At 44.1% G+C, this 27,198-nt stretch overlaps 2 protein-coding genes across 3 annotated transcripts in view; one reads left to right on the forward strand and one right to left on the reverse strand.

Annotated features, from left to right (window-relative positions):
* LOC106750657 (fasciclin-1) overlaps nucleotides 1-27,198 on the forward strand; it is a 116,199-nt gene that overhangs the window by 15,542 nt on the left and 73,459 nt on the right. For both annotated transcript variants that reach the window (XM_014631153.1, XM_014631152.1), the window contains exon 2: nucleotides 22,049-22,239. In XM_014631153.1, the coding sequence (XP_014486639.1) occupies nucleotides 22,049-22,239 (191 nt within the window). The remainder of the gene's footprint in view (nucleotides 1-22,048; nucleotides 22,240-27,198) is intronic.
* Nucleotides 8,140-16,529, reverse strand: LOC106750656 (origin recognition complex subunit 3). The gene is made up of 14 exons (XM_014631151.1): nucleotides 16,506-16,529; nucleotides 15,575-15,715; nucleotides 14,638-14,752; nucleotides 13,749-13,906; nucleotides 13,502-13,659; nucleotides 13,220-13,328; nucleotides 12,978-13,142; nucleotides 12,703-12,897; nucleotides 12,093-12,209; nucleotides 11,687-11,974; nucleotides 10,954-11,187; nucleotides 9,938-10,057; nucleotides 9,097-9,161; nucleotides 8,140-8,839 (listed from the first exon to the last, which is right to left on the reverse strand). The coding sequence occupies exons 1-14, from the start codon at nucleotides 16,527-16,529 to the stop codon at nucleotides 8,746-8,748; spliced, it is 1,983 nt and encodes a 660-aa protein (XP_014486637.1). The 3' UTR covers nucleotides 8,140-8,745.

The following is a 27,198-nucleotide window of genomic DNA, read 5'->3' on the forward strand; positions in this document are numbered from 1 at the left end:
GAGAAGCTGTTGGAGATTGATTTCCGCGTCGGAGGTCCCCGAAGGACTCGTGCGCACCCCTCCCAACTCGCTCCCACGAAGCTCCATGACCACCGCAAGCTCCCCTTCATCTCGGACGAAAATAAGTCCGAGAAAGAGGGACCGACTCCCGTGGGAAATGTAGTCATCTGCGCCGGGAAATTTCGAGATACCCGGGGGTAGTTTCCTACGGCATTCGCGGACCTCCGAAGAGGTACGGGATCGTCGTGTGCGCGAAGAGTGGAAATTTTGGTTCTATATCAACCTCGCAAATCCCGTCGAACTTGAAGGACCATTGGAGAGAATCTCGAGGTGTAACGTTATGCGTACCATTGTTCTAATCTAATCTTATCTCTATGTTGAGTCACAGCAACTTATGCCAGAATCACCTAACATTCGGTTATCTCGATATTCTATCCGCGTGTGAGCATTATTATTGCAAAATTAAACTATAATTGCCGACTTAAATTTCGACTTGATCATCTTCTCATTCGTCAAACGTCTGTTAACCCGAATAATCTCGTATATAATCTCGTATTATAATACATTTTAACAACCTTAGAATATATGATATATCGCTGTCCACGTCAGTAGTGTGTGGGCAGGTACAGGACAATGCAAATGCAACCTCAAAAATCTCTATTCACATCTCTCGATGACCTGCTTCCTCCTACCTGGCCTTCCGATCCTGTATCCTGCTCCAGGACATTCACTCGTGGTCATACTCGCATTGAAACTCGCGTAGATAAAGTGTGAAATACAAAATCCGAACGGAGAAACGCGTGTTAATTGCTACGACACCGACGATTACGCGGGGCGCGCGCCATATTCTCGGCGGACGTGACGTAGTGACAAGATGGCTGACGGACGTTGCACTAGAGATGCTGCTCTTTTCAACTGCGTCTTGTTGCATTTCGACCATTTGAATTCGGAGAAACGTGTATTAATCAACGCGACGTCGATGAAAGTCCGATGAAATATTTCAAAAGTCTACGGAATATTTCAATCAAGAACTGTATACGTACGCACCGATACGCGTATTCCGCGTCGCGTGTATTCGTCGCTCGAAACGACTCGGTCAGCGCGAGAGTACTGTAACAATAGGTAAAAAGTGCTACACCATCTCCGGAGAATCGAGAAAGGTCGTAGCCCGTCAGCGATCACACAATCAACGCTCTCGAATACACTCGGGTCACCTTCAAGGTCGTATACTCGTGTGTGCGTTTACAGACTTTTCGTGCGGGAGTTTTTGTTTAAAAACGCCAAGTGTCTCGCATGCAACACGTACGTCGGTAAGTTAGGTTAGTTTATCACTCCCGTCTGGTAATTTTCAAATACTCCATCGGCTCTTTTGAAATAATGTATGGGAGAGAAATACGTAATCGGTCGTTACGTTACCACGCGTTCCTCCGATCGAATCGTTGTATCCACGAGCGTCAGTCCCAGTGATCCCACGATGGAACAGCTGGGAACTAGGATGCTAAATCAGGAAGCACCGAAACACGGGCGGTGGTACATCATACATTTCAAAGTATGTCGAATCATTTGCTGCATAGCAGGTTTCCGATTTTAACAGACGAATTTGACGAATTCACGGAGAATAAAGAATACTCGAATCGACACTTGGACCGACATTCATCACTTGACAAATAATTACAGCTTCGTTAATCACTGATTTATCCATCTGTATTTGCACTTGTCACATGTTTTCACGCAAGAAACATAAATCTAGGCGGAATATCAAAATAATTGAGTACGAATCCTGGAATCAGCAAACATGAAGGAAACGGTAATAAGTCAACAGCCGTTTAAAAGTAATTGAAAAATACAATTTGTCATTGTCACAATTTGTATGTACATGTTTGAACCACTCGGGGAATTATAATTAACGCGGGAATTATAATTAATGTACACACATCGTTCAACGCTTCGAGATTTAACGTGATACGCAGTCATAGTGTTGCTCGAGTGGACAAAAAATGTCAAAAAGATCACGATCGTGTGTATCAAACGTGCGCAGGAGGAGGCGTCGAAATCCGCGATCGATTGTCTCTGGATTTAACGAGAAAAACGCGCGCGAATTTCACGCGAGCCAGCTGCGAAAGTAGCGCACAGACAGTATCTCCTCGTCCGCTTCACTCACGGCAATTTACTTGATCGACGCGTCCGTGGGCGGCTGTTGTGCTCGCTCGTCGAGATTTATGGGGCCCGTTCGCCGTTTAATATTCGGTCTCATTTAGCGACGGCGAAGTCGTTGAAAATACGGTGTGTCTAACGGTCGGACGTCACGCGGGACGTCCGCGAGCGGTCAACCGGCAAACGAGCGAATGAGCGTGCGAGGGTGGCCGTGGAGTCGACGATTATTGCGAGCGACGTGGCCGGGTTCCCAGGCCGCTGATCGATGCGTACATGCGTTGTTATTACTACTGTTTACCAATTAGCCGGCGCGCAATTATAATTGGTAATTGCAGGTGCCTGCGAACCGCGTCGGCCGCGACGCCACAATCATCCCGGCGCGACGCGCGCTACCCGTCATCCATCCGCGAGTCGCCGCGCACGCCGCGTTAATTTTCAACTGCATCACACGCCGAAAACAGAAGTGTCCATATGCTTTCGCACGAGCGGCCGGACGCGCATACATTACGATCCAATTTTTGTCGGCCGTTAAAGAGCCCTGACGCAGACGACGCGTCGCGCCAAAATTTGTTCCCGTCTATCCTTTTCGTCGATGAAACACGCGCGGTATGTCCACCGCGCGCGCTAATAGCGTGCTCGATACGCGCGTTTGATTACAAATCAAGCGGGATGTTGAATATCGCGTTATACGCGCGCACACACGGCCGAATTAGAAGAGACGGATCGGAGGAATTAAGTTTCACCGTGTTTTATCACCACGATACGTTCAACCTGTGAAAAGTAAACGCAAACCTTCGACATCCATTTAACGAATATTATTTCATCCGTGGCTTTTTGAAAAAAATAAAATATTAACATATTCACCGTTGGATAAATTTCGTCTCTGAATTCGACGTATTCAAACATTCCGACTTCTCCAATGAATCAAAAATTAACATGAATAACTAATTGTCAATCTGAAGAGTATATCCGAGAATAATTTCATTTCAATTTGCAGTCCGATCACATCCGTCGACTCGTTTTATCGCAGTTTTGATGGTATCTAAGCACTTTTTTCCAAATAGCACGACGAAAGAGAAGCTGAATGACACTCTCGAAGATGATGCATCTCGACACGGGACATACGGAGAACAATTTCTCGCTAGCACAGCAAATTGTTCTTTACTACAATGATTTTACCATAATAAGAAAAATTAGTTACGTGGAAAGAACAATTTTGCTGTTGTAGCAAAACGTCGTTGCGATAGCAATAAAATTTAATCGGCACAATTAACACTCCAGACATATCTTTCTGCTGTTGAAACAAGTCTTTTTGCTTTCACTATAGCAATAAAAAAATGTGCTGTGCCAGCAAGAAATTTTTCTCGCCGTGCAGAAACGCTTAGGGCAGAACTCGCTCGTTTCGTCCCGGCGGAAGGGCCACGCGCGCGCTTCGAGAGAAATCGTTGCAACGTACTCGGGAAATATATACGCCCGATTCGCGGCGTACAGCCAAGGGATAAAGAATAGACTTCGTTTCTTTTTCTCCGTCGGCCGTCGCCGTGCAGATCCGATATAACGATAGCGACAAGTTAAAGAGGATGCCGAAAGGATATCGGGGTCGTGCCGATTGAGCACGAAGGTTACGAGAGGTTAGGCAGCCCCGAGCCGGAAAACTGATTCTCGCCCCGTATCTGCAGCATTCGGTCGAGCACGGGCAAGTGGACCGACCTCTCATAGATTTTTCTTGCAAATGGATTTTCTTCGGCTCTCGCGCGCGAAACTTCCCGCGTGCGAGCGGGATCGATAGTTATATAAGAGAAGAAAACGCGGATAAGATCGGAGCCAGATAGGAGAGCGAGAGACAATGAAAGAAAGAAAGAGAGAAAAAAAAAGAGAGCCAAGAGAAAGAGGGAGGGAGAGGAAGGAAGAGAACATGTCTCCGTGCGCATTTGGCGTTATTGAAACAAAACTTTTTCCTCGGAGATTTATCTCCCGAGCGAAACTCTCTCTCTCTCTCTCTCTCTTTCTCAACACGTCTCGTTTCTCCGGATTTTCGTCGTCGGTAATTCGCGTCGCCGGATAGCAGGATACAGGAACCGCCCGGTGAACTCCCACAAGCTCCCCCGATTGTAATCACAGATTTCTTCGGCAAAAAAAGAAGTAGTTGGCGACGATTCGTTCGTCGACGGAAATTAATCCCGAAAGAAAAAATACGACGAGGTATGGGAGTGCTCTCTCCCTCCCTTCTCTTTCTCTCCGGACGATGATCCTCGCGAGATCACAAAACTATTGATTTAGAGACGACGGAAGTTTCGAATTGCGTCTGTCCCGCGCGATGTCCCATCGGTCCGTTTGAAGTAAGACAGCCGTCAATCCGAGCGAGGCCTTCGCGTCGAATCGATACCGTCGCGCCGCACGTGAAAGGCAAAGTGGATATGCAAGCGGCCGCGCGTCGTATCTCCATTCATCTGCATACATGAGCGGCGAAGTCCTCCTCGGAGGGCAATAGAGCGCACGCCTTGTCCAGCGGAATACTCGCTCGCAGGATTCCGTTGCTCCTTTTGACGTCGGAATTATTGTGTTCTGACGCTCCCGAACCTTTGAATTCCGTAGCCCCGGATCTTTAACCTCCATCGGTCGATTCCTCGCCGATTCCTCTAGATTGGATATGCGTCTTTGCAGTATCGCGCATGGTGATTGCTCGCGCTCCTTCGCCTCGAATTCCTCGGATCCTTCGTGCCTCGAGAATCCGATATATCATATGCCGCAGTTTTTAAACGCGCTTATCCTGGAACATTTGAATTTAAAGGATAAGCGTATTCTTCGCTCTGAATATAATTGTTCGATGCCTCGAGCAGAACTGTACCTTTGAAGACTCACAATGCGTGAACAGCATTGTTCGTACGAGCTAATTCTCCTCCTCCTCCTCCGCGCACGAAAAATCAAATATCGACAACGGAATCGCGTCCACGTGCACAAGGACGGCCTCTCGAGAGATCTCACGGCGAAAGTCACGCTTCTTGCTCCTTTGACATCGGAGTCACCCTGTGTGCTCTGCCGATCTCGGATGCAACGGCGGATGGCTATCCGGCGCAACGGCCGAGCTCACCCCTTTCGGTACTGCCTTTCTCAGTAAGGGTCAAAGGCCAGAGCCAAGGGTTAACGTACCCTGCAACCAGACGCATCACTACCCTGGGCGGCAGACGTTAACCTTTCCCCAAATCCTCCCCGTGTGCTCTCCGCTACTCCGCCGCTACTCTGCTTTGAGCCTGAGATTGTTCTACGATTGGTTGCGACGCGAAGAGAGCTTTCTCTCTCTCTCGCTTTCGCTCGCTCTCTGCCCGGCTTTGTACGAACATTATCCCGGTGGATCTGCGCGGATATGCTACGTCATGATACTCGTGACAATGGATTGTAACGGGCGTTCGGAGGGACGTGATGGTCGCGTGTAACGAGGACCGATAATGTCGTCGCGCCCGCGAGCGCGTAGAAAATAGGGGACTCGATGTGGGCTCGATGGAGAGATAAACGCGCGATATTACGTAACAGCAGTCGCGCGAACGCATTTATCGCTCAATTTCGCTGTTCTTTCACCCCCCCCCCTTTTTTTTCTTTCACTCTGTACAAGTTAACTATCGATATAGGATTTCGTAATCGCTCCTACCTCGGGCCATTACTAGATTGCCGAATTTTCGATATCGGCCCGGTGGACAATATTGGCTCCGCATCGGATTACAGACGAATGATTACTCGAATCCAATACCGCCAACTAATTCAACATACTTCAAATGCAAAACTAATCTCTCTCTCTCTCTCTCTCTCTCTCTCTCTCAAACCCACTTTTTGTAAATTTTTAATTTTAACGTTAAAGCACGAATTTTTTTTCGAAATGCACATTAAATTTTGACAACTCTGTAGGACAAAAAACTTTTTGATGCTCTCTATTTATGTACATATAAATACACTCTAGTATCTCTACCGCGATATTTCGCGTATGCCACATGTCGTATACGAGAACACATGTCCATGCACTGAGAAAAAATTTATTTGTGAAGAGAAAATATAAAGTTCATTTCTGTGAATATATTTCATAAATAAATTTGTAAGCACTTTTTTTCTCAGCGTGACAAGGACACTCCACCAACGCAAACGTGTAAAAAAAATCGTGTAAAAAAACCGAGACGTTTAGCATTTGAATCACGTCCGTACGTCAATTTTTCGCCAAGATGTAGACGTTTAAGGTGTTTGGAGTTTTTCTAGAAGACGCGCGCGGTTTTTTACCAACGACCGGTGGCACGCGCGTAATATATTATAGTAGATTCGCACCGTGGACTTCGCACCTCGGGGCAGCATGCTCGACTTAAAGGAGCGACGGCGCGACATTGTGAGTGGCCTGAGTCCTATTACACGATTTTGCCGCTTGTTAATATCTCTATAAAAGTCGTAGCGACATGCAGCAAATTACATTCATAAAACTGCCCCGTTTCTTATGAGAGCGCAATCTTCTCCGTATATTAGGTCTGTTTTTATTCCTACACTAGCTCGCACCAATTCTCATTTCCTCTTTTTCCCGCCAAATTTCAAGAAAGAGAGAAAAAGAGAACTCGTGCAGCCAGTGCAAGCTCGTACAGCCAGTGCTGGAATAGAAAACAGACCCTTTATTAACTAATTTTGCGATATACCAAAACTCACTTTTCTCACTATTTTTGACAATAAAACCGCTCTTATGCCTGTTATTATTAGTAAACGACTAGTTTACAGACGAATGATTACTGTAAACTGTACATTTATATATCCAGGAAAAGTCGTTACTAATAATAACTATTAGTTATTATTAGTAACGACTATAGTTACTAATAATAACTATTAGTTATTAGTTATTATTAGTAACGACCTTCCTGGATATATAAATGTACAGTTTAGGACGCTATTTCGATTTTCGTTCGAGCAAATGGAAATTTAATCGGAGTTAATCATAATTTATTATGTATTAACTGTTTTACAGAGTTTACGTTTTCGTAATGTTTTGTGTATTCCTGTTGAATATGTAAAGACTTGTTATATAGAAAAAAAAGGTTTCTTTGGATTTAGTACACATATTTGTTTGACTTGGGTTTTGTTTAATATAAACAACGTAATTTAATATCAAATATTTTATTTGAATGAAAATGTTGTTTCACTAGAATAAACCATGTTGTTTGATACAAAAAAACAGTTATGAAGGGGAGGAGGGACAATAATATTTGGTCTTCAATAAAAGAAAATGTATTTCATGATATATCAAATATTATTCCACTGAAACAAAAATATTCTTTAATATTCTTGTACCATAGTGTTACTATTTTTACATAATTTATTATTGCCAACCAATATTTGGATGAAAATATAAAAGAAATGTGTTATTTAACTTAAGGAGAGGGGGAGGGGGGATTTATTGTTTAAGAATCCAAATAATCCTGTTTGTTGAATCAAACATTCGTTTGTTTATTCAATTCCAAAGGACAAATTTGCTTAAATCAGAGAAATGTTATTAAATTCAAAGAAATCTTTTCTCTGTGTACGCCCCAGTTTATTACACTCCTAAAATGGAAAAGTCTCCGACTCTATTATCACGATGAAACGTCGATTCTGCTGCAACATCCTACACGATTAATTGCACTTTCTCCGCGCCGCGATATACAATTTATTCGTAAAATTCCCCTCGGCCAGTGCTTTCCGACGTGAGTAAATTTTGTTCGTCAAAAAGCGGGACATCAAAGATCACCGCTTGGAATGTTAGCGCCTTCATCCGTGTTCATCGGCCCGACCTGACCGAGAGAAAGTCCGTCGCGGGAATCCGATTAATCGATATTCGTCCACGTTAAAACGCGAGAACGATTGCTGCCGTGCGCGCCGCGCCGAATTTTATTTTATTTTCCTCCTCTATTTTTTTACACGGCGCTGTGGAACGCGCGGCACGCTCGACGCTGCCACAAAGACGGCGTGTAATCGATATTGCGAATTTTCAGACGAGGCTGTAACGGGACAAGATGAGAGAACGTGGGGAAATCGCGTAACGCCGATCTCGGCGCCCGGGATAACGAGTATTTCGGATCGCGTCGCGGCGATCGAGACTTATGTAGATGCGCGAACGCGCGTCATCAATATGCGTGCGAATCGTTAAATTATTCTCCGCCACGGGGTTCGGATCCCGGCGAATATAAATACACGGGGCACGTATCTTCGATCGTCTGGCAACCGCGGGAACGACGGAGGCGATGGGAAATACTTGGACAAACAAACGACGCGCCCGGAACGTAAAATCGGAAATCCCAGAATGCGCGCGCTTTCTTAGCTTCTTCGTTCTCGGGAAACGAGTAGATATCGGAAAACGCAGGGGAATGCGCGGGGTGGATCGTCTGCTTTTTAATAGGAGGATGCGAGGCACACACGTGTGCGCTCTTCATTTTAATGCTGCTTCATTCACCTCGTATAAATGGTACAAAATACGATAACTCGAAAATACATGTTCATACATAATTCATGAATAATACTTTGCATACGTGAATAATGTTGCGCGCGCGTACACGAACAACAGACAGCGCAAACAATCAAACACGCATATTGTTCTTATGTAAGACGCTTTACATGATCCGTTTTGCTTCGAGAAGTCTTGATGAAGCCGAGGAACTGCAGGGCAGCGACCGCTTGAGTAAACCGAGCTCTGAATCCCCGTTAAGGATAAGTTACTACGTGATGAAATGCGAGATAACACGTGCGAATTATTCAAACTAGAGGGAGGTATCTAGTTCGGGCGAAGTTACGTCTACGGGGCTACGATTCCCGCGTTAGGAGGCGTGATATGAATTTCAAAGGCAACGCGCACGGTAAGACAAATCTCGACAAGTAGACCCGATCACGTTGAACGGGCGGGCCCGAGCACGCGAGCTTCTGCCTCGCGGGAACTTTTGCAAAGGATACTGCATTCCCAGATCCACGTCACGCTGCGCACCTTGCTGCTGCGGATCCACGATCGTCAGGAAGGCCTACCCAACAAAGCACGTTATCGTACCGTCGGTCCCGAAAACGATATCAAAACGACGAGTATCAGCGGATCGAAGTAACAGAATAATCGGGAGGGGCTCGTTAAATATAGACGCGAAAATCTACGACTTTTCTCATCCCGCATTTATAATCGTCACTCGAAACTTGTCTCGTGTGAAAAATTCAGATCTGGGTCTGGAGTTAGGTCGGAACTTTTCGCGTCGAGCTCACATTTTGTATATGAGGTATTTGTGACCGCGACTCGATTGAAAAGTTCACATCTAACTTTGAGCTCAGATTCTCGAGCATCTCACGTGATTTTTTCAGGTAATGACTATAAAAACAAGTCTGAGAATGTCGAAAAAGAGATTGTCGACGAACATGCGATATTAAAAAGTCGTAACACGTAAGGATTTCTCGTTAAAGGGACGATTAACGAACCCTCCCCCGACTCTTGTTAAAGTCTTAAATATTAAATGTCCGCTAAGCTCCGCGTGATTGTCGATCGTCGACGTTGAATTGTTCAGCGGAGTGTGCTCGCGTTCTCGCCGGCGCAATTTTCACGAGAAACATTTTACCGGCTTCCTAACAACCGGCCGGCGATAAAGCACTCGGCACCCCTTGCGCGCGCCTTGCTTACAATGACGTGCTCGCGTGAATCACTCGCGGAAGCAGAGGCGGCGATTAAAATCACGAGACGGCCTGCCGGCCAACCGGTGCGTGACCGTAAGTGTAACAGGGATTAACCTGTAAACATGAGCACAAGCCGGATTGTTACCTGCAGCCAGTCGTACATATTGATCAGCTTCCCGGATTCCAAGTGCAGCTTATAAATTATACTCAGGTCGGGAAGCGTGCGCGGAATGTCGTCGTCGTTCTCCAATTTGCAGCAGTCACACTGAAATATGTATTTCCAATTAACCGCGTTGCAGACCCGCCGCTGCCTGGAAATCGGATAAGCGCCATTTTTCAGCGGTCGCCGATGAATCGTTCGCATGAACGAAGATTAAACGTCGCGGCAGCGCCGACGTCGCTGCGGACCCGAGCCGGCTGGAAATCGACCGTGCTTAAAAATGAATCGCGATTTTAATAACCGGGTCCCTCCGGTGTATTCGTGTATATCAAGCCGGAAGAATCGCGGAACTCGGACCGAAGACACGAGAGGAAGACTGGTAACCACGTATCGTCAAATTTGGAAAGACACGTTGAAATCAAAACCCTACGCTGAAAGAAAAATATAGTTACTTTCGGGGACAACAATATCCCTTTTCTCATTTCAACTACAAAAATGATCAAGAAAACTATTTTTCTAGTAAATATCAGTAATAATAACCTTACATGCATGTACTGCTTTTGTGGTTAAAATAAAAAAGGGATTTTGTCGTCTCTGAAAATAACTATATTTTCCTCTCAGTACACGTAATTACGAGGGATATTATAAAGTACATTATTTGTAAAATTCAAATTTGGAGATACTTCGTGATAATATCCCCAAATTCGAGATACATACTTCGAAATGTCCCTCGTAATTACATGAGGTTTTTATTTTAACGTGTACCTTCAACTTTGGCGATATATGGTTAACAGTGTAATGTGCGCAAGAGACGAGGAAATAAGATGGAAAATGAAAATAACAAAAGCTTCGACAATTCGCGACTAAAGTCGCGAGTCACAGTATGAAAAATTAAATTGCCCGGCATCGGAGAAGTGGAATACATTCTCTGTCGCGACTGTCCTCGTCCGTTTACGTTAATTCACGCGCGAGTCGCTCGCGTGGAATGTCCTCACACTTACGTCCAGGTATATCTGCGGATCGCTCAATCCGGTGTGTATGGCGGCCCGCAAGGAACCGCGAATGTGGTGCTTCGCCTGGTTCCCATCGCTATAGCAGAAAATCTCGTGAGCTGTCACGCAACTCGGGTCGACCAAGTGAACGGAGAACACACGTCGGTCCAGGTAATCGATTAAGTCGTGCTGCGCCTGCTTGTAAGCGGACTGAGATTGCTGCTGACTCATTTTGAGCAATTTCTGGAAACAGGGCACGCAGCTGACGAGTGATTATTTCCTTTTTCCACTCTCGTGTGCCGAGACGGTCTTCATTTCTTCACCACGGGCCGAGCGAACGACGAGACAATTTACGTGACTTTACATGAGACACGATAAGATCTGGTATGAATCGAGCGTAAAGCGTAAGATGGAATGACTTTTACGGTCTCATATACCAACCGCTTATTTTCAAAGTAATGTAAATCCAATTCAAGAAAAAATGGATATTTGGTTGCGTCGTTTAAAAAATAACATGAATTCATTCCAAATTCTTTTCTCACTAAGAAACAATTTCCAAATTATTTTATCCATTAAACGAAAAACGAATTCCACATCACATTGCATTTGATTTGATACCGGAACCTCGTGCTAACACGCAGCGTAAAACGTTGGAACGTTTCGCAACGTTACGTTGGGAATACAGCGAGGGAAAAGGGTCAATCAAATCAGGAGCAACTCAAGAATACGACTTCGTACACACCTCTTTTAGTTGCAAACGATTGAGCTTATCATTCACCGTGACGAGTTCGGAAGAGGCTTTCGCGGCGTCCAAACTAGCTTCGCGAATCGTCTCGATGTGAGTCTCGAGCTCGCTCTTTATGTTTTTGATGGTCGGATCGGCGGAATCGTCGACGATCTTTACGACAGATTCGAGTTTCGAGAGTAGTTCCTCCTTCGACAAAAATCCCAGTAATTTCAGGCATTCCTTGTATACCACGGAGTCCGTGAGATTACTTGTGTAAACCGCCTTGGTGTATACTTCCCGCAACTGAAACGATTTCACTTGTCGCATTTTTTCTACGATTTTTCGCTCACCGCGACACGATATCCGCTTATTTCTTGCGTGATATTTCCTCTAAATTAACAACGTGTCGTTATTCATTTACCTGTTTACCCATTGGGGCGCCTGGTAATGAAGCGAACAAGCAGTGCATACATCTCAAAATAATCAAAAATTGATGCATGAATTCGTGAAATTTGTTTAACAATTTCTCCAGCAATTCCTGCAAGTAAGTTTAAAGTAATAATAATAATGACAATAATAGTAAAAAAAAAAGGGAAAGAGGTTACATATAATGAATACAAAATTGTGATTAAAAGACGCCGAATCAGCAATATCTACACAAAGAAAAAGGTTTTGCGAATTTCGTATACGTGTTTGTTTCGGATTTGTTTAATATAAGCGACATAATTTAGTCTTTTCTCTGTGTTATCACTGCTGAAGCCTGAAATTGAAATACGATAAAAAAAAAGAAAGAAAGAAAAATATGAGAACAATTGAGGAATATGTACAGGATCGTCAAAAATAATATACATCTCTACCCGCGGCGAGTTGTGAAAATTTAATTTCCATTCTGAATTGGATTAATTAATGAGATTTTCATTTCTGATATTGAATAATTTTATGTTTCAGTTGTCAAAACATAGGCCTCATCGAGAAAAAATCAAATCGAAATTATTTGAGAGATATAGCTCAGAAAAATGAACATTGTGCACCTTGAATTTTTTATCACCATTGTCGTCCTGATTTGCCGATTTGCTCGACGTTTTCAGATACCTCGCTATCGACGGTAAACTTTTAATGTCTGCGATATTCTCGTCGGTGAGTTTCGATATTCTCTTCTTAATGTCCCGCGGATGGCAGCAGAGAGAGCTTATGTTGTTGCCGTAAAAATGTTGTATCATACATATCTGAAATTCGTTCACAGCTCGTAAGAGCGCCAATCGGGCGCGGTGAATAAGCGCTCCTCGGTTTATCACGAGCGCGTTACCTTGTAATTTTGCATGAAACGATCCACCGAGAAATCGTAGAACAGAAAGATATCCGTCAACAGTTGAAACGCACGGCCGATTAATTTAAACGGTATCTCCGTGGAGAAAACGGTGTTCTCCAATATGTCGGACAACGTCTGCACCTGCGTTTGCGTGTGGAAAACCTGTAAAACGATGCATCGGATAATCCGCATTTCGCGAAATAAACGTCTCCACATACAGCTATGCTCGTGTAACTTGCCTGCACTGCCAACTTCGACGTGACGTCGTATGTCAATGATCGGTGTACGACGTGCAAGGTGGTCGCGACGCCGAATATCAGCACGAACTTCAATGTGCTCGTGTATGAGCTGCAAAGAATTCGCCGGAGAACGTTACGAGAAACCAAACCTTCGAAAAACCTTCGTCGTGATTTTGCATGATAGATCTTCGCTTTCAATTGATCGTGCAAGTTCGATACTTGTATCGGTCGTGCGCAGTCTCAAAATGTAGTCTCAATTTGTAATCGCGAGTCGGAAAATACCTCAGCACCAGGATGAAGTCGTGCAACACGCTGGTCGAGAAGCTCTCGAAATCCGGTAGAATCACGACCAGGGGATCTTCCGTGTTGTAATGTTTCCCGACCTGTTCTTTCAAGACACGCATCGTGCACCGGTTCTTGGGCACTTCGACAACGTCTTCCTGCGAGTGAGAGAACACGGTGCGGATATTGGTTGCGAACTTTCTCAATCAACGGTGAGACTGTCTAGCGAACGAACTAACTAACTAACCGATTCCGTTGCGTTGACGAGTTGATACACGGTGTCCTCGATGATGCTTTTCACGTTGCCGCAATTTCTGCTCCACAGCACCGCTATGTGCGGCGTTATCTTGCTGAGCTTGGATACCGTAGTGTCGAAAAGCACCGTGTGATCGGGAACATTAACTCCTATATGGAAAAAAAATTAGTCTTAAATCAATGATATTCTCATATATAAGCAAAAATATTATAATCTTAGGAGAATTTATTCTTCTTTTTTCGTCTTAATTCGATTGAATTTGTACCGATGCAGATATTACTTGCACTAAATTCAAGATTAAAAATCTTCTGAGAATATTATATTTTCGTTAATATATGAGAATATCTATTATTGATTTAAGACTATCTTTTTTCTATGTACGATATTTTGCTTCACTTAGAAAAAGAAAGAAGAAAAAACACATGCCCCGAAGCGTCGAACGTTTATCGGCAAAGTTCGCTATAGAGAGAAACGCCGGTTAGATATTAGGTCAGTCAACAAGTCTTGTTCGATTTTCAATAAATGACGTCACATACGTGCAACGCGGACAAAACGAATGTGCTGATATGTTCTGTTGGCAGAACATTGGCGAACAATCGTAAAAACAATGACGCTGATTATCTGGTTGATGAATAATTGATTCCCATAGTACGCGAAAGTTACTGTTTAATTTTAAAATCGGAACGACTTATTGCCGACTTGAATATGAAATTAATATCTGACAGCGCGATTTCGTGTCTGAATTTAGAATTCAGATCTCATGTATGCTGTGAGAAAACAGATATCGAACGTTCATTTGACATGTAAAACAGCTGATGCGACGTTTTTCTTTTTTATAATCTAACGTTTTAATAATCTATACTCTTCTGTCTTATTTCACCTGTCAATAAAATAGCTGTGGCTAATTCTTTCGCGTTTAACGGGGTTGTCTTCGCTTTTAACACAAAAGATCCCAAATTGGACATAACTTCGTGGAACATTCTCGATCTCACATTCTGAAATAATTATAGTTTCATTTATCGTTTGATCTCCGTTACACGTTGAATTTTCAGTGTGAGACATTGAGATACATAACAAATTAGAAAGAGCACTGCTTTTATTTCTGCCAGATTACCTCGTACAGAAAGAGACGATATCGAAAAAGAATCCCCGTCTTTATTTGTGACGTTTTACCTGAGCTAGAAATGTAGTTTTTCGATATCATATTCTCCACATTGCTTGCATTAATCAACTTTATAAATTTGAAGCGGTCTGTGAAACGATATTACAAAATTTATGTTAACCTACATATTTCCTTGTAAGCAATTGGTATTTTACTAAAGATAAAAATAACAATCTTATTTTATATTTATGGTTATATATGTACCACATGATAAAATAATAATTAATGTGAATGTATTAATATATTAATGTAACTACTTTTACTTCAAAATATTACTTTATTTCTAATCTAAAATGATTGACAAGATAAAGCATTATTTTATTTCGTTTCATAATTACCATTTCTTTAATCCATTTTTGTAATGAAAGTTTTTAATTGTATAGTTCAAGAGCAATCGATGTTCTAACTAAAGTATGATTAAAGATACTACGTACGAAATTCCGTTTCTCTTATCTCTTACAATGATTCGATAACCTTTTTCAGATTCACTTTGTATATTGTGAAAATTTAGGGGTAATAGACTATAGTATGTTAGTAGGACAGAGAGCGATTATATATGACCTTTGTCTTACAGGACTGTCTTACAGGACACTGCTCCTTCTAATTTGTTACATAGTTGTTGTTTACATAGTTCAATATTGTGAAATTAGCGTACCTCTACGGCTTGTTCGATGTACCGCCACGTTTCGCTGTACGCGACGTACCAAGGCTCGTCAAAATATTCCGGATTTTGAGCATTGCTCTTTTTTTTCTTCTTGTTGCCAATTTTATAGTTTCCCTTGTACGCGAACACACCCTAAAAATCGCGATATACCGATACCATCACGCCGATTGTCTGTGATATGTTGCATTAACATTAGAACAACAATAATTATTACCTTCGTTGCTTTAGAATTTAACCTCGCTAGACTGTATTAATATTAATTACCAGAATTACTACACATCGGGTCGCGTGATTTACTGATGAAAATTAGAGATTTTTTCCCTATAATATGCGTATTGCGTATATATGGAGTAAATTACGCAATTAGCGCATGCATAAAGTACGAGTATTTATATATAGTCAATCGCTCATTATCAAAGATTGACGTGCGTAGGACATGCAATGTAATTAATACGCACATGTTTTAGGAATGCGAATCCTCAGAGAAATATGAATTCTCGTTAATTTTATTATCACATTTTTTATATATTGATCAATATACTAATCAGAGTCTGAGATATATTAAATTCCTGCATCATAGAGATCGCATAATTCCATTACAGCAAACCGTTCATATTGAAAAGGCAGTTTATCAGGGAACAATTTCAATTACTTTGCGCACCTTTTTTGTTTTCCATCTTTTCACCGTTGATTAACAGACTTCATTGCCCGCTACCGACATCATAAACAATCGAAAGGAGGTTAGAGTTAAAGTTTCGCGGGCATGCGATTATTCTCGACGTACTCATTAACATTCTTCAATAAACTTTTAACGGCCACGTAAAAGTGACAGTAATGAATCATCGGCGCGGCGTTTCAGCGCGCTCCGCATTTTGAGGTTAAGCCGGCGGTAGCAACAGGTTGCACGCTTCGCATCACTTACCTTGGACACGGAAACATTCTCCATTTTGCGGACCGGTCGCCTCGACGTCGCTGCCAATTCGAGTCTGTCGAATACGCGTCTTAAATAGCCAGCTTGATTAACAAACACGAGGAGCAACAACACGCTCCCACAACGTGGCGCGTCTACTGCCGAGTGAACTGGCGGCAACGGTCAGCTGGTTTTCAAAAGACGCTGACGTGCGCCACTAGCTGGCGCCATATGTCAATCTCGGTCGCTTAGCGAGTACTTTGAAGATGTCTTCCTTTCTCCGGCGGTGGATGCGGCGGTGCGCAGCAACGTCAAGAATCCTCTTAAATTATCTTTGAAAAATGAGGTAAGGTGCTTTCAGAGAATGCGTTAAGTAACTGGATAGGTGAATCGATTGCGCACCTGACAAAGAATCCTGTCGATCGCGATCAAAGATCAAACCAGGGGGAAAGTTGATTACAAGCGCGAAGCAATTAAGATAGGTTAGAAAGAGAGAGAAGCGCGCGCGTGTAAAAGAGAAGGAATGTTGAGGTAAGAGAAGCGAAGTATTGCGCCGCGGAACGCAAAATAGAGCAACGACGATACGCGATTCCATCGTTGATGGGCGAATCTTGGTTTCACGCAAGTTTACGAAAGAACGGGTGTTCCGCGCGCAATTGCATTTCACTCGGATTAACTTCTCTTAAATCGCAAATTCATGGAAACTAGCGTCGAGCATAGTCACGTGACGTCACATTGACGCTAGCATCAAAGAAGTTAGATTGCATCTAACGTCACGCACCGATGAGGTAATGCTAAAAACCATTAACTTTATGAAATTCGGCATATAGGAAAATTTCGCTGTTTAATAATCTCCAGTCGATAAATTTTTTAGTGAATTTGTATTAAATCGGTGTAAATGATAACTTCTGAAATGCAATTTCACAAAAATATTTAATATACTTCATCGTAGGTCTGTGTGTATATCGATAAAACTTAGATCACTGCTAAGAATGAATGAAAACTAGCGTCGAGCGTCATCATGAAAAGGCACTTTTAATCCCGTTATCATAGGCTCGCACTTGTTTACGCATACAGGCCGCGGAAATTTCTTGACTCGCTTTCGCGTTTGACGCATTTCCGATCTGTATTATTGTCACTATTTATCCGAAGGATATTTCGTCAAGACGCGGTAAAATGTCCCGCTATTTCTCTCTCTCACGCACGCGCACACACATACACATCGCGGCCTGAATATACATCCGATAAAGCGACGGTCCGCTCTCATCAAAGCGACGTGCATGTTGAAAGTCGGATTTCGACTTTTTGGACAGACAGAAGAGACGAGGGAGAGAGAAAGAGGGGAAGAGAGACGGAGACGGTCTCTCGTCGTGTACCGGGATATAAATCGATACGCAAGCAGCTTTACCGCGCGGCTGTTCTCGTTTTGTGGTCGGCTATAGCACCTGCGTCCCGCTTCGCATCAGCGGGGCGCGTCGCGGCGGAGAAAATAAATGCGAATCGATCGGCGGCTTAATCATTCGGGCCCGTTGAAAGGGCGAAAAGGCTCGGGGACAAAACGCTCTCTCACCGGCGGCCTCGGCCGGCGCGGAGATATTGCCCCCTTGAAAGGGCATACATCCGCCCCCGCGACTCGATCACGTCGTATAAAGCACCGCTCTCGGCCACGAGCAACAAGAAAAGTGCGCCGGCAGAGAGACGCGCTATAAAAATCCAGTCGGCGCGAATAAAGCTCTTATTCGTCGTCGAGCGCCGCGATAAACCCTCTCGGCTTCGCAGATCGATAATGCGATCGCTGCTCGTCCACGCCTAACCAGTTTTCCTACGTGTCCCGCATTCCCGACAACGAGTCGCGCCAGCCGAGTACTTCGGCCCTCGGAATCACCGCGGAAATTCCACCCTCGCGCCAACTCCTGCGCGTCGTCGTTTTCGAAAAGTCTGCGGCGCGATTTAGTCGAGCTTGCTCGCAGTAACCTAGATATCTTAAAATGCACGGTGTGGAAGCAGCGGTAATTGGAAACGCGTGTGAAAATATTTCGGCAAATTTGTTGTTTTTTTTTGTTTTTTTCTGCAAATCTAAAGGCAAAATATTTTTCCCTCGAGCCACTGGAAGATCCGGAATAATTCACGAGACCCGAGCCTTTCTCCTCTCAAATTCACGCCTGGTGTTTCGTAATATATCGAAGCCATTGCGCCTCGTACATACGCGCTCGTATTCCCTTCCGAGACTCCTCATATAGCGGAAGGAAGATCAAGCATGCAACCGTTCGAGGTTGGGAGGGGGTGATTGACGAGGCGTCACCGAGATATAAAAGCATTATATGGTGCGGCGCGATACGACGTTCTGATCGGCGAGCTTCTTTGATACGCGCACACATGGTTGAAGATAAACTCGGAAGGTTACCTTCGTATCACGAAAGACCACCGTGTCGGGAAAAAATTTGCCTTAAGAACACGCAGCTCGGAAATGCCCATCTTCTGTCTCGCGCGTACGTGCGATGTTCGTCACGACTTCGGTTTGACCGTTTGAGTGCTCAGAGAGAGGTCACGAGAATGCATGACCAAGATAGACGATAGGTCAAATGCTGACGCACTCGGAAAATCAATTAATCCGTGAAACTGCCTCGCGAAAATTATTCTCAAATCAAGCGACGATCGTACAACTACGTTAAGTCATGAGACGAAAAAGAGGAGCGCGATATCCGGGTTGAAACTTTTATTCTACAAAGAAAAACATAATGCTAGAATGAAGTAAACGTATCACCTGTTTTTTAAGCTTCTTAAATCGAGTAATATCTTTTTCAATTTAAGTTAAACATTTTAATAGCTTGTAACACATACTTATTTGAGCGCAGTAATACCTTACTTTGTTAATGAATGATATCGGATTTGCTATTTGATTATCTCATCTCCTTACCTTGTTTAATTTTTATTCGTGATTTCAACAAGAGGAACACTCGACATACATCGCGCGTAAAATGAAGAAGTATAATCGCGTTGTTTGGCACTGAAATGGTTAGACAGCAACGTATATCGTCGAGATATAAATTCGCGCGAATAAAATCCCTTTTCGTATCGATCGGCGATTCGGTCCGTACGTTTATCGCACGACAGCATTGTTGTGTGTATCCGAAAGGGGGGGAGGGAGTCACCTACTGTAAAAGCCAGTAACTCTCCTCGATTTTTACGCTCCGAACCGTCGTCATAAATGTTACCTTTCGCGACGAAATGAGCGACTCCTCCCGATGTCGTATTCGCACGGCTTCGGCGATACATCGCGGCGGATCATAAATTTTACGATTACGCGGCTTCCGTAGCAGTGCATTACGTACGCGCGAGCGCGAATTACCGTCGACGTAATAGTTATGTACGTACGCCGAAAAAGAGAGAGAGAGAGAGAGAGGGAGAGATTTCATGCGTTCCCGTCCGGCGAAACGACGATTGTTTACGCGCTCGTTAAAGATTCCGGAAAGTATCCGTGTAGCCGCGGAGAAAGAAAAAGAATAAAGGGAGAAAGAATGGGAAGGAACTTGAGGAAGGAAAAGAACCCGAAGAACCCGAAACGGTCGCGGATGTTCCTTCGATCCTAGAGTCGTCAACAGACGCTGCGAGGCACGAGCGCGGAAAATGTTTTCCGGCCCCGATAAAGCGCCGCTTTGCCGCGCAATTCCGCCGCGGAAAGCCGCGGACGAGGAAAATTATTTTCCGACGAGACATCGCCCGAGTTCCGCCGTCGTCGTCGCTCGCGCTGTCTGGGGAAAACGAGATTCTACGGCGCCGGCCGCTTCTTGTCCTCAAAACTTCCTCCGGGTGAAACGGCCGGTGGTTTACGAAACGGGACTCAATTCCTGGCGTTCGTAATGAGCGTCATTGTTGGCTGCGCGCTACCCAGCCGTCCGCTTTTCCCCCGCGACAACGGAGATTGGACTTTCCGAGCTCGCGGGGAACGGCACTCCCGCGATCGCTCGTGTCGTGAACAGGGTCGTTCTTAGAAACTACAATGCACCCTAGCCGCGATAATCGATAGGTTGCGCTCGAGAGAGGCGTGCGGAAGCCTATGCTGCGGATTCTTACGCTGAAATTACACAGAGAGAGAGTACGTATTAGACAGCGCGGGAGTCACGGCGATTACACTGCAAATCCAAGTGTGTCATTTTACATAGAAAAAGTTGTCTTAAATCAATGATAGATATTCTCATATATAAGCAAAAATATTGTAATATTCTTAGGAGGTTTTTGAATTGAGTGCAAAATAATCCTTGCATCGATACAAATTCAATAAAATCAAAATCATAAACTAAAAATCTTCTAAAATTATAATATTTTTGCTTGTGTATGAAAATATCTATTATTGATTTAAGACTAATTTTTCCTCCTTGTACACACTCATGTGTGTAAATTCATGTAGTTACTTTTTACATATTTGTATGAGTGTGATTACTACGATTTTACACATTTACGTAAAATTATAGTATTTTAACACATGTACAAATGCGTAAAAATGATTTTACACCCACAAGTGTGTAAAATTACACATTTGGATTTGCAATGTGCGCTCAGTCTTCACTTTATTCGGAGAAATGTAAGACCTTTGTGTGGAGAGATGGTTCATATGAAATGAAATGTCTGCGGACACTTGATTTTATATTTAATTCTGTCTGTTCCGAGGCCGTCGGACCGACGCGGAATAATTTCCTAGCTGAGAAGTGCGCGAATGTGTGAGACACACGCGAAGCCCTATTTGTAGAAAATATCCGGAATTATTTAATTTCCTATTATCTCTCGATATTCTACCTACATATATTTTAAGCTTGAGTTTTCATTTCAGCAAGCATTACATTAATTATATAGGTCACTGAAATGCAAATAAAATATGCGCGATAATCACGTATTACGGTCGAGAAAATCCGAGAATTGAAAAATAACATTTCACACCGTCAGCGGATTCCGGTTAAATATTTATTTACTCACAAGTTTAGCTTTTTCGCCACGAGTTTCGCGTGGCATCAAGTAACAATGGCAAGGACACACCTGCTCACCTGCGCGCGCGCGCACCCATATATACACACGTGTACGAATACTGCGCGGCCGCGAAAGAGGAAAAACCTCAGTATTACGAGGACGTTCTCCCGGTAACGGGATAATAAAGCGACGAGCTTTGCAGCTCCACCGCGGACTTTTTGAAGTTTGCTCTATCTCTAGCTTCTGCTCGCCGTTCGCGTTATTTTCAACGTTTTTCCCCATGTATGTCTCTCTCCTCTTCCCTTATTCCTCTCTCTCTCTCTTCTTTTTGCGCGCACACTGTCTTTTTACGGGGAATAAAAATCCCCCAATTCCACCGAGAATAAAAACATCAGAAAACTTCGCAGTCCGCGGGAAGTAAAACCGCTCTTCTTCGCCGGTAGTCCCGCGAGAATTCAAGTAGCCGCTTCACGATGGCATTCGTCCGCGGCCACCGCGAAAAAACACTTCACCAATAACAACAGAGTGGCCTGCGCGCCTTTCGTTGTGCCACAAAGCGCTGACGAGGCATCGTTTCTCTCGATGGGTTACAGCGAACCGGCCTCTGACGATCGAGGAGCTCAGGGACTCGATATCTTCCGAGCTGGAGGGCAACCCACCGCTATGGATCACCAGGAGATCGAGCACGCATGGCGTGGACGTGTACATCAACAACGCGAAGATCCTCTTGGAGCAGAGCAACTTCCAATCGAAGCTGAAAGTCAACGGCGACACTATGACTCAGGTGAGCAAATCATCGCATTTTTAACTTTCAAGTTCTCTCGAAGCTTTTGACTTAACTCTCGGCATATCGTCAAGATCCGTTAGACTCATGTTCTCATCAGTTTCTCTTTATATTTTTAATAAAATAAAACATTTAGGCGAAAACATTTCCGATCCTTCCTTTACATCAGACTTCGAATATATTCATGATTTTTTATAGATCTTTATTATCAGTTTTACAAACTTTAAATAAGCAAGGACAAATGACCTCGGTGTGTTAGATTAAAGTGCCAAGAAAATGTCTGCACGATTAGGATTAAATTTCTTTCTTGAGCAGTTCTAACTATTTGTAAAAATTGATATCCCCCTCAATTCCTCTTGATTTTGATCCTTCCTCAGAAATCTTTTGAAGGACGAAGGGAAGATTTATTTATATCCTTCATCTAAATAGAATAAACGAATCCTTCAATTAAACCAAAACCACGATGATATACTGAGAGTTAAAAATGATAATCAAATTCAGCAAGAGAGATATAAAACGAGATGTAAAGTTCGCCGTTCCGGCGCGTATTTAACTGGCGGATAAAGAGGAAAGAGAGTCGAGAAGGTCTCAGCCGTCTGGAGAATCGCGAGTATTCGTTCCTGCGCGCAATCGCTTTTATCCACTCGTACTCGATCCTCCACTTTTCTGAGCGATTTCCCGGTGGCAACGTCCGCGTCACTGGGAGCATCCCGGCGTGCCGGTGGCGGCGGCTTTCTAACGAGCTTTTAATGAGCTTTACACGCTCGCCTTAGCCGCGAGACCATTAGGTTGATGAATATCACGGGCCTCGATAATGTCGAACGGCGCTTCCTGGCATTCGCACTCTCTCGCGAGGGCCATCAGCTCCGGTTATCGATGGAGTCCACCCGAACGCGCGGCGCCTTGCAAATTAAACCCGGTGGTTTAAGGCTCGATTTATAATAATCAGCGCGCGCCGAGTCGTAAATTATTCGCGATTCACGCGCTCGCATTTTCCATCGTCGTGCAGTCGAACTGCGCGATTTTGTGCGGGAAATTTCATCCACCTTTTTTAACAATTAAACAGTCAATTGAAAAATTGTATAATTGATTAATAATAACTGATAATGATAATTGATCAATGATTGGGAAATTCAATTTCGGCACGATTAAACCGTAGCGTATAGAATTCCGCCGTCGGAGATTCCTCCCGAAGCTGCTGAATCGCGCGCCGTGCTATTTTCGCGGATTTTCGCAATCTCGCGCACAACGAATCCTCTCGTCGAAAAGACCGTATTCGACGCTATTCGAGCTATTCGCAGCGTTCCCCGCGCTAACGCAGCCGAGTGGTCTCGTGGAGGGCTCACGAGAGAGTCTTCGTCGGGGAGCCTTTTTCGAATAGCCGTAAATTCGTCGCCGATAGCATATTCACCTCTCCGCGCCGTATCTCGGTTGATTTCGGTGTTCGGTTTCGCCGAAAGGGGAAAGGTGGATCTCATTTCGGGTTGCCAGACGAATCCTTTAATCTATAGTTAAAGTACCATCACCTGATGAAAATCGCACGGGATACTGGCTGGGCCACGACTAATCCCTTCGACGAGCTCGTCCGCAGATCAATCTCTTTCTCCCTCCTCTCTCTCTCTCTCTCTCTCATATTCTATCAATCTCTCTCGCTCATTCTCATTCTCTCTTTCTCTCTTGCCTCTCGGTAATATTAGGGAAACTTTTCTCATCCACTTAACCCGGAAGTTCCATTGCCTCTGCTACTTCCTGCTCGTTACATGGAGCATGGAAATATCGGCCCTTATAAATCGCGTCTTTCGCCTCACTTTTTAATAGATACTAAGCCGGAATCGAGGGTCGCGTCGTCCATTTCTACCGTCGTGAAAAAATCACGCACGTGAAATCCGACAAGATGCGAGCTGTTCGCAATTTTTAACACGAACGGCCCACGCAAATGAAATGCGCGTCGAATGTAATTTCAAATTAGACGAGCGCAGATTGCTGTTGCGTCGGATTTAACGTGGATTTAACATACACAGCTGGAAATTACTTTGCGTGTTTAATATATTTATCATACACAAATTGTACAAGCGTCACGACAAGGAGATTCGCGAGGGACCCGTTGAATTATTATCCCGCGGGGATTGACGTAAAAACTACAATTTCCGTGTTGCACACATTACGCGAGAATTAGCGATAATGATTGATTGTAATATTATCATTAACAAACGCGAGTGCGGCAATTAGCCTGCCGGATGGCCCGCGATCCGCTGCAATAACTTACATTAATCATCCGTAATTATTAATTGCACGGTATCGATTCAATAACGCGTGATTGATAGAAGTGGCCGAACGAAAGTGAAGTGTAGCGGTCGCCGCATAACCGCAGCGCGATAATCGCAGCATCGTAATTAACGAATAGGTGAAGACCTCAAACTGTAAAGGTACACGCAAATATCGCGACTTCAACGATCTGATGAGATCACCGACGAACTTTTGCAAGCCCCTAAAATAATTCCTCCATCACCCTAAAGAACGTAATTTCACTTTGAAATTCCAACTTCGCAATTATAGACATGGGATCAATTCACTTTTCTCATATTTTTTCTCACTCAATTTGAGCCCCTTAAAAGAAACTGGATCGCGAAAAATCATGTTGAATAACTTACTTCTTTAAAAACAAAAGTTTTAAGGAAAATAAAACGTAACAATAGCTCCGACGACACGATATTTACAAAGTGAAAACTAAGCCGAAAATAGATTTTAGATATTATATATCATGTAACTTTTTTATTCCCAAAAATTCAAATTTTGCTCTTCATTAACTTTCACTATAAAGTCAATGTTTTTAATCTCTTATATCCCTTTCCACCATCATGATTTAAATTTAATTGACGATTAACTCAACGGAAGACCAATAGCATTAGCCAATTAGCTGAACTGAACAATGCGGTTGATTAATTCCGTTGAGTTAATCGTTGATTAGATCTAAACCTAAATGATAGTAGAAACGGGCATTAGAGAAATGGTGTATAACACATAAACAATTTAATATTTGACGTACAAATTATTTGGAAAATACTCGCTTTTTACTCACTTTTCTCATTATTTTTTGACTTATTATTTCCTTATTTTGTTCAAGAACGAAACTCACTCTCCCCACTATTTTTGACAGCTCAAACCGCTTCCATGCCTGCGATTATCGTCGCATCTTTCTCAGAGCCGCGCTATTCACGAACGAGTATTGCTCGCGCATAATTTTTTACCGCCACTCTCGCGGAATACGGATACGCGGTCGAAGGTGTCGCGAAGGACCCCCACCCGATGCATTGCGTGCGACAATAATAGAAACTGTCTCGACAATGGAACGGGTCAACGATCCGCTTTCAGTCGGTGCGCGAGCGCGTTGCATATCTATCAACTCAAGAATGGATTTATGCACATTGCTTCCCCTTCCCCTGCCTCCGTCCCTCGCCGTACGTATCACCGACAGACGTACGATATTCTATTATCCGGCGTCTCGGACGGAAGCTCGGAGATTCAGCGCGCGTTTGATGGAGGGAAATGTTCCGCCGACAACGAAACTCGATGCTTCTCACGAGCCGTACGATGCGCTTTTTAACCGCCCCGACGCGAAATCGCTTCGGATAGCTCGGCACGATTTCTCTCTCTCCATCTGCCTCTCTCTTTTTTTTCTTTTCAAGCTTGACGAACGCCCCCTCGATTCCGTTTCTCGCGATGTCGCGAGTTACGCCCGCGTCGATACGTTACGGTCGCGTCGCAATTCGGCGAACGCACGGGCTCTCTCGTAACTGTCCGTCCCGGCACTTTATGATTATGGACACTGTATTTACGATACGCGTCGGATTAGAAATACAGTCCGGAGCCGATGCTCACTATTTTAAGTCGGCTATAAATAGCTTATACGGTTAATTCCGCCTTATCCCTTATGCATCCGGTTCGAGCGGGGGGAAGTTTTATCGCCAGAACGTGGCCCGCATTCTTCAGCCGCGACCTCCACTATTAAAGCCCCAACAACATTTTTGGCATGTCCGCCGCTCGATCATAGTCACGTTTACCTGGCCGTTACCCTTCTTTTACGGCCACGCATTTTGTCGTTCCGAGAGGTTTCTTGTTTCAATTCGCAGCGAGTAATACTCGCGCGGAAATTCGCTCAACCGGCCAGGCGTGTATTCGTCTCTATCTCTCCTACTCTTTTCCTTTATCGCGCCATTTTTCCGCGAGATATGGATTTTATGGCATCTTAGGAGGATCCTACGGCGAGCTTCGATTTCCTGACGGATCGCGCAGGAAGTCGAAATAAAAGGGGAATGCGCGAGAAGGAGGCCTTCATCCCCGAAGTTATGACCGGTTTTATTACGTCAGCCCGCTCGTAAGATCGAGAGAAATTCAAGAGGTTCCGATCCAATTTAGGAATATATTCGCAGATTTGTTGCCACCCTTTCTTCCCCGTCCTACTTTTCACCCTCTTTCCCTCATTCCCTCTTTTCGTACCGGAAGATACAATACGGTATTACTTCCTGGCGATTGAGTGACATTTTATTCGGCCTCCGGTAAGCACAGAAGTCACCCCTGCAGTCCCGGTGCGAATTTCGTAACCGGATCCTCCCTGCTGCCGGCGCCGAGCGTCACAAAAATCGTCCCTCCCCGTAATGTCGCCCGATTCAGTTTGCGGACTCGTTCCGCGATTTCGCTTGCGGTCTGGCAAAACGATGAAAGATTCACGAATTGAAGTAACGACGACGTTCGAATTTCATCGGGGTTCGTCATATCGCGTCGCCACGTCCGGGATGCACCGCGTAGCGCGGCGAAGCGAGAGACAGGAAGAACGATGAGAAAGGAGGAGATACAGAGAGAGAAAGAGAGAGTGGCGATGGACGATGTTTTTAATCTCAAAAGACCGTGGGGGTTTTTGATATTATACGTCTTTGGAACGCAGCAGCCCCCCCCCCCCCC

Source organism: Dinoponera quadriceps, unplaced genomic scaffold (genome assembly GCF_001313825.1).
Source record: "Dinoponera quadriceps isolate SergipeBrazil2010 unplaced genomic scaffold, ASM131382v1 scaffold5593, whole genome shotgun sequence".
NCBI classification, from domain to species: domain Eukaryota; kingdom Metazoa; phylum Arthropoda; class Insecta; order Hymenoptera; family Formicidae; genus Dinoponera; species Dinoponera quadriceps.

Excerpts from the sequence above, each read along its gene's own strand:
- LOC106750656 (XM_014631151.1), bottom strand. The coding sequence starts at position 16,529 with ATGGAGAATGTTTCCGTGTCCAAG. Across the intron at positions 15,716-16,505 it reads AGAATGTTTCCGTGTCCAAG|GGTGTGTTCGCGTACAAGGG; the intron begins GTAAGTGATGCG and ends CGCGATTTTTAG. Across the intron at positions 9,162-9,937 it reads ATATGTACGACTGGCTGCAG|GCCTTCCTGACGATCGTGGA; the intron begins GTAACAATCCGG and ends TTTGTTGGGTAG.